General features: G+C 55.2%; 1 protein-coding gene across 10 annotated transcripts in view; it reads right to left on the reverse strand.

The window, feature by feature from the left end:
• Window positions 1-1,872, reverse strand: part of TLE1 (TLE family member 1, transcriptional corepressor) — an 80,487-nt gene extending 78,615 nt beyond the window's left edge. For all 10 annotated transcript variants that reach the window (XM_004591797.4, XM_058657344.1, XM_012928866.3 and 7 more), the window contains exons 1-2: window positions 1,626-1,872; window positions 695-795 (exon numbers count right to left, since the gene is read on the reverse strand). In XM_004591797.4, the coding sequence (XP_004591854.1) occupies window positions 695-795; window positions 1,626-1,649 (125 nt within the window). In that variant the 5' untranslated portion in view covers window positions 1,650-1,872. The remainder of the gene's footprint in view (window positions 1-694; window positions 796-1,625) is intronic.
• Window positions 1,873-7,404: the final 5,532 nt, after the last annotated feature.

A 7,404-nucleotide genomic window follows, 5' to 3' on the forward strand; every position in this document is an offset into this window, starting at 1 on the left:
TGAATCAGGCCCAGCTTCTGAAAGAGCGGGGAAAGAGACGAACCTTTCTGAGGGTATTCACTGCAGACAGCCAGTGACTAACAAACAGTTCTCCTGTGTAACTACCTGGCAGGTCTGTGACTGGAAGAAACCCAAGGCTGAGATGAAAAGAAACAGCTCCATTCCCTCCCTCTAAGCAAACCAATTTGGGAGGCCAGAGCAGGAGAGCACCGGCCCCCATCTCCTCCCTCGCTCCCACCCGCACGGATGCGCACAAGCTGAAAGCACCCAGCCTCCTTCCCTCCTGGACTTTGTCTCAAACAAGCCAAAGCGATTTCAACATGGCTTTTGCTTCCCTGAACTCGCACGCCAGGGCTCGAAGCATCGATCGAACCCATGTTTCAGCTTAGCCTGTTGCAAAATAAATCCATGCAGTGCAAATATTGACAGTTCTCATGCAACTCCTAAACACACCAAAGAGAGAACTCCTTGGAACAGCTGTAGCAAGCCAGCAAAAGGGAAACAATGGGAGGAGGAGGAGACAGAACCGAGATGGCTCGGGAAGAGGTTAATGTGAATGACAGGTCTTAACTGCGACTCCACACGCCACCGCCTGGACGCCAGCACTCAGTGCAATCGGGGCCAGCGCAGGGACGGGCGGCGAGAGGGTCGGGGGCGTCCGCGCGACCATTGGCCCGCGCGGCCGGACACGCACCTGTGATACTGCGCCTGCAAGAACTGGAATTCCTCTTTGATCCTGTCCAGGGACTCCGGGATAGTGAATTTGAAGGGTTGGCCTGCGGCCTGGTGCGGCGTCTGGGAGTCATCAGCGAAGGGGGACCGAGGGACGGGGATGCGGGCGGGCAGAGGATAGGAGGAGAGGGACGGATGTGTGAGACAACCGGGGGAGAAAAAAAAAAGTTAGAAACGGTAGGAGACCACGAAGACCCAAACTCGAGTTTATGCTTCACTTTGGGGACAGGGAAAAATGCGCCTTCCTCCAAGCCCCAGGTTTCTCAAAAGGTACACAGAATCTTTTAGCCTCTCCGGGGTCACAACATCCAAGAGAGAAAAAGAGGTGGCTGCCCGGGGACAGGGGGCGGGCGCGAAGAGGAGGAGGAAGAGGCAACTAGGCTGGAGAGTCTGGCCGCGTCGTCCCCTTCCCCCAAGGGGGGCGTCCACGACCTCGGGGACCCCCCCCCCAGGAGACAAACAACTCTCTTCAGCCCTCCATTCCCAGAGAGGGCAGGGCCACCTCCCGCAGCACCCGGAACGGGGGAGGGGGGCGTATTGATATGCAAATAGGCGAGACTAGAAACAAAAGGGGGCCGCCGAACCCGCCAGGGAGGGAGAGCGCAGGATGTGGCTGCGGCGCGGAAACCTCAGCCTCCCCCAGTGCCCGCGGCCGCCCTGTCTAGACGTCAAACAGAAAAGGGGCCCAGAGGAGAAGGGGCGGCGGGTGGTGGTGGGGGGAGGGTAAATTAAGTTTCAGTGCACTCCCCATAGCCCTCCGACCACCAGCACGCGCCGCGCCCCAGGCCTTGCTCCGCTGGATGCCAGGCGCAGTCGCCCACCTCCCCACAGCGCGAGAAAGTCCCCCAACCCCACGCTCCCGACTCCCCCTCCAACCCCCGGCCGCGCCTCACCGGGTGCCGGCTCTGCGGGAACATCGCTCTGGCGGCGGCCGCAGCTCTGTTCCCGGGCAACTCAATTCTCCGCTCAATTTCCAACTTTAATCCCGGCGAGGAAGACAAAAAAAAAAAATTCAACCGGCCAGGAGCCGGGTTCGCGCTGGCCACGCACGCAGGCGCGCTTGGCGGGGCGCACCGGCCACTCGGCGCCCGCGGCGGCTCTCCACCCTCAGGGCCACATCTCGGGACGCCCCGGGGCCCGGCTGCTCCAAAGCTCTACGACCCGGCGACGCCGGCGCCCGGGAAGCCAAGGCACGGTGGAGACTGGCTCCAAGGCGCCGCCGGCCTCAGACGCCGGGGCGGGGAGGCGTGGGGGCGCCGCGCTCCCCTCGGGGCGCTCGGCGTGCGCGGCGCCCGTCGCGGGCCACCGGATCCGGGCAGGCTGGTTTCCTTCGGCTCTTCGGCTGCTCGGCCTCCTCACCGGATTTTCACCTCGGCGGCGGCGGCGGCGGCAGGCGAGGTGCAGGTGGCGCGGTGGCTCACCACCCCCACCACACACACACAAGAAAAAACACAACACACAAGCTAGTGGTGTGGCTGGCCGGGCGCTCGCCGTGGAAGCCGAAACGTGAGACTCCGAGCCCGGAGGTCCAAACACCTCAGCCCGGACCCGGGGAGCAAGGGATGACGAGGCGGGGGAAAGTGCGCAGGGCACGCCGTGAGGCGGCTCGGCACGCCCCGTGCCACCGGCACCCGGTGTTCTCCGCGGTTGCACAAACCCTCCTGGCCCGAGCGAGCTACTTCACGGAGGGCAGCAGTCCCGCAGCCAGCACCCGCTGCTCCTCCAGCCCAGCCCGGGGTGCATCAGGGCGCCGCCAAGCCGTGCGCACTCGTCCGGTACAGCCGCTCCGAGTCCACCTTCCTCGCGGCCCGTGTCCTCGTCTGGCCTCTCCGGAAAGGGCGCTCCAGCCCCCTGCAAAGTTCTCTCACACGCCGGAGGACGACATCCACGACAAGGTGTGTGTGTGTGGTGGTGGTGGTGAGGAGGGCGAGGGGAGAGAAGAGGACAAACTCCGCGCCGGCGAGTCCAAGTAGTCACGGCGGGCGACCCCGACGGGGCGCGCGCGCGGCTCGGGCCCAGCCCGAGGCGGGCAGGGCTGGCGCACAGGCTCGCCTCAGGGAACGCGGGCCATGGGGTACCCGCCGCCACCACCGCCGCCGCCGCCCGCGCCTCTCGCACCGGTTACATTAACACGCGGTTTCACACTCCCGGAGCTAACCAGCGCCGGCCCCGCCCAGCCCCGAGCCGGCGTGGGGACGTGGGCCCGGGGAGGCTGCCGGCTGTGTGGGCGCGCACCGAGAGACCGAGGCCCTCGGCAACCAATGGCCCTCTCCGCGTCCAACGTGGGGCGCTGACGCCACGCCTGCCCCGAGCCTATGGCGGCTTCCCCCCCACCCCACCCCAGCCCGGGTGCTCCCAGCCTGGCTCGGCCTTCCCTCTCCGCCGCCGTCTCCCCACCCACCGACCCCGTCCGCCCCTCCTCCGCCAGCCGCGGCCATCCCCCTCCCGGAGCCCGGGGAGGAACTGTTCCTGGAGGAGCCCGCGGGGACTCCAAAGCGGCAGCCAATGAGAGGCGGCGAGCGGCGGAGATTGGCACCCACGGATGGGCAGGTCGGTGGGAAGGAGAGCGGTGGGGCTGGGCTGTCGATCAAAGTAACGTGGGGCCGGTGTGTGTGTGCGTGTGTGTGTGTGTGTGCGCTCGCGCGCGCGTGTGGGTGTGTGGGGTGGGGAGGAACGCGCGAGGGCGCGCGAGCGAGCGTGCTGCCGCCGCGGCAGCTGGGGGCTCGAGTTTGCTTGAAATCCTACCACTTGTTCACTTTTCGCTTGCGTAAAAAAAAATTTTTTTTGCACGCTCAGTGAAAGTGACTCGGGGACTCCATTGCGTCGCGATCGCGCCCGGGGGGGGGTGGGGAGACGACCTGTTGGTTGTGCGCTCCCCCATCGTCTTCCGAGATTGCTCTTGCAAAGTGAGGTCACACACGCCGAAATTTCTTAGACTTTTTTTGCGGAGCACCGTGGGTTGTGCACTTGGTGGCGGCTGCCTGAATGAGCAGCGGGCGCTTAGCGGGCGACTGCACACGCGCCCCCACCTCCCTCGCGCCCGGGGTGGGAAGGATTTGGCTTTTATTGGAGGATTTCAAGCCACTTTGTAGAAAGGTCGGCCTGCCTTCATTTAGGCGGGCAGGATACCCCCCCCTCCGGTGCCCCCAGAATAAGGAGACGCGTGTCCCGGGTGCTGAGAGGGTGGCTATGGCCCGCGGCGCGAAATATCCCGGGTTTTTCAGGAAAAGTCCTGCCTGGGCTGTGTGACGGGGTGGGGAAAGAAGGGAGACGGCTGAGGTTTTTCGGAGCGAGGTGGGCCGCAGGACCAGGAGTCTGTTTCTAATTCCCGTAACAAAGAGAGAAAATGGAGTCAGCGGGTCCTGAGATCTTAAACACCTGTTCTGCCTGCCCCACCCCCGCCGCACCCCCTGGGGTCTGTCTGGGTGGTGCTCCTGGCCCAGCCCCGGGTAGCAGCAGCACGTTAGCAAGAGTTGGCTGGGTGACTTGGTCAGGGCCCTTAGAGGTGCGGCAGGAGATTAAAGGGGTTCTGAGATTTCCAATGAACCAGACAATGCCCTGTAATTAGTACTGCGAGCCCTCCGTTTCTGTTTCTCTAAATACACTACACAGTAGAAATCCTGTCTTTGTGCTTCCTCTGCGCTCCTTGGAAAAGAACAGTTCAGTGAAACTTTCCGCATCCCAAGCAGACAGAGAAGAACGCTGCCTTAGCCAAACAACAGACACTTCCTCCATGGAGGACAGGTCATCCACCAGTACTCGTCTTCCTTCGGAACTGGCTTTCTGCAGTTTGTAACCCAGAGTTCCCACTATTTTGTCTCCCCGAAACTTAGAGGAAGGAGTTTATTTAAACAGAAGTGCGTTTGTGTTTAAAGATGTGTTTTAGAGGGCGGGGTGGTTCTTTTTCGTGAAATATTAAGAGAATCGTTTTTGACTAACATGTTACACGGCTTGGAGTTGTTTTGAAATATGTATGATATTGATTTGTCTGTAATTGCTTCAACCCCAAATATCAATTATAAATGAAAAATGAGCTGCGGGTGTCAGCCAGCCTGAGTGAGGCCTATGTAAGTTCTTAACATTCAGGATTCTAGCTCTGCAGAGTTCTGAGGTGCACCTGCGAGAGGGGCGCTCATGTTTGTTTTGTTGGGATATGACAAGCTAGGCAACGCTGCGTCTCCCTCCTTCGTAGCCCTGCTCCCCGTGTAGGACTTTCTGAAACGATCCCTGGCAAGCAGGCTTTGTCCTTTCGTGACTTAGTGCTTGGGCTATGCATGCCAGGCTGGGAAGTTCAAGCTTAGCTTGAGGACTAGGCAGCGAATGTTGGCATGCCCTAAGCTTGCTTGTGCACGAAATAGTCCACCTGGGCCTGCTCTCCTTGGCTTCCCCAAAATGCACCTGTTGGGGGTACCCTGGTTGAACATTCTGTCCCTTGCAGAGAGAATTTCAACATTGTGTCCGAGGACAGAAATGCAAGTCTGGCTACTGCTTCTCTTCCCTCCTCATTCCGCCTCCTTCAGCATCCTTTCTAATACATTGTCTCTAAATGCTCCCTAATAACGGCAGGAAATGTACCTGTTCTTCCCCAGCTTGCTGTGGGTAGGAACTGGAAATTCTCTTTCAACTACTGCCTTCTTACCAGGAGTTTAAAAACCAGGCTAGGCCTGTGGTTTTCTTATAATGTGTAATATCATGAGAAAAGAAAGAGCATAATGATTTTTAAATTGGAGGCCTTTAATAGACTGCATAAAAATGGTTGGTTTTCCAGGGCTTGCTTCTTATCCACAACAGCCTCCTTCCTGCAGAGTGGGAGCCTCTGCCCTTTTTCAAGGTCATAGTCCCCCCCATGATTGTCATGCTGTAATAATTACGCTGCAAAACTCTCATCAGACTGCATTGCAAATCATGGCGTTTAAACAATCAAGTGACTTTAATCTTACATTTTAAATAAATAATATATGTGCAGATTGCCTACAGCCTGTTTAAAAGAAAATAGTCCTCATGAAATCTGTCATTTTGGTCTTCTATCCGAGGTCTTGTTAACCCTCATCTTCTTTACCTCTAATAAATGCATTTACGTTGATATCTTCATGGAAAATGATATTCAGGACACTGCTTCCACGAGAAATTGTCTCTTAAAAATAGGCTTTTTTGATCTTCTGCAGAAAAAAAATTATCATACTGTATACCTCAATGCATATATGGGTATATTTCCATTCACTCATCATTGCTATTAAAATTTCAAATCATTAGTAACTACAAAGTAATTACAAAGCTTTTTTTTTTTTTTACTATATGCTATGGGTAATGAGGTAATGGGGGAAAAAAAGGATTCTGATCATTCCTGGAAATTAGGCATCTTTTAAATATAAGTTTTGGTTATTTGTAGCAGATTTTTAAAGATAAATTGTCACTTTCTTTTTAACTGAGTTACCACTAGTTTTTTTTTTTTTCCTTAGCTTTTTTAGCTGAGGAGTTTTTCCTAAACTTAGGAATGTAGAGGTCCGAGAGAATACTATCTGAGATTGCTCAGGAACATTTTCTTGCTCTCCCCAACCAAAGAGACAGACAGACACGAGAGGGGCAAGCAGTGGAGGGCAGGGGCGAAGGCAGAGAGGGAGAAGCAGTTAGTAGCAGATCCGCGCAGCAGTAAAACCTCCAATAAAATCACATCCAAAGAAACCCTTGTGGTTTCACACAATATGGTAAAATTAGAGATTGCAGGAAACCAACCAAATTAAACTGGGAGCGTTTGAAGAGAAGCGAGCGGACTGGATGAAAAGGACACACCGACTGACCAATATGCTTTTTTTTTTTTTATCAACAATTTCTTTGTTAAGACGCAGATCAAAGGAACCTGCATGTGTTTTTGTTTTCACTGGGAAATCACATCCAGATGTTTAATAGGCGTTTGGTTGGTTTTCCAGCATTGATTAGATATGTTGGTTCTGTTTGCTTACAAGTGTAGCCGGATCATTAGCAAACGCACAGAAATATGTACTCTAAGTTGCTAATTAGGGCTTTTGGAAACCCTCCGAGCTCAAGAAGGATTTGTACAGTGGCCAGAAGAACTTGTGGGACTTGGAAAGTTGTCTTCCCTGCTCTGGCAGGGTGGGGAGAACAGACAGCCCCTTCCCTAATCTCCCTTTGCCTAGGGGGATTGCAATGCTCTCCCCAGGGATAGGAGTGCAAATAAATTAGGAGGAGACCACACAGGCAGTTTCAAACACCAAGATAAATGTGCTTTTTCTGGAACCACCACCATGCTCTGCCGTCTTTGGACATTGGGGTGCGGGGGCTGGGCGGAGGGGGGCTGTGTCGGGAGTATCTGAAAAGCTGAACATTAACATGTGGAAGGTGCTTGGTACTAATGTTATCAAATACACAGCATTTTAAAGTATGCTTTAGAGAGGATGAGAAAGCCCTTTATGATAAATGAGTGTACTTGAATTCATTACTGTAGTACTTATAATTAAAAAATGTCTCTGCAATTTCAGTACTTTCACAGGGTACAAGCGACCAAGACTGGGAAGAGGAAGGCTGGGGGTAGTGAAAAGAGTTAAAGAGAGAAAGAGGAATTTTGGAAAGGAGGATGAGCCTGAGAGGAAATGCTGTGTTTATTTGCACAGCCCACCCATTTGTTTTCCCTCTGAAAGCCCTAAAACTTGTAAG

The sequence above is a fragment of the Ochotona princeps genome, chromosome 31 (assembly GCF_030435755.1).
Source record: "Ochotona princeps isolate mOchPri1 chromosome 31, mOchPri1.hap1, whole genome shotgun sequence".
Classification (NCBI taxonomy): domain Eukaryota; kingdom Metazoa; phylum Chordata; class Mammalia; order Lagomorpha; family Ochotonidae; genus Ochotona; species Ochotona princeps.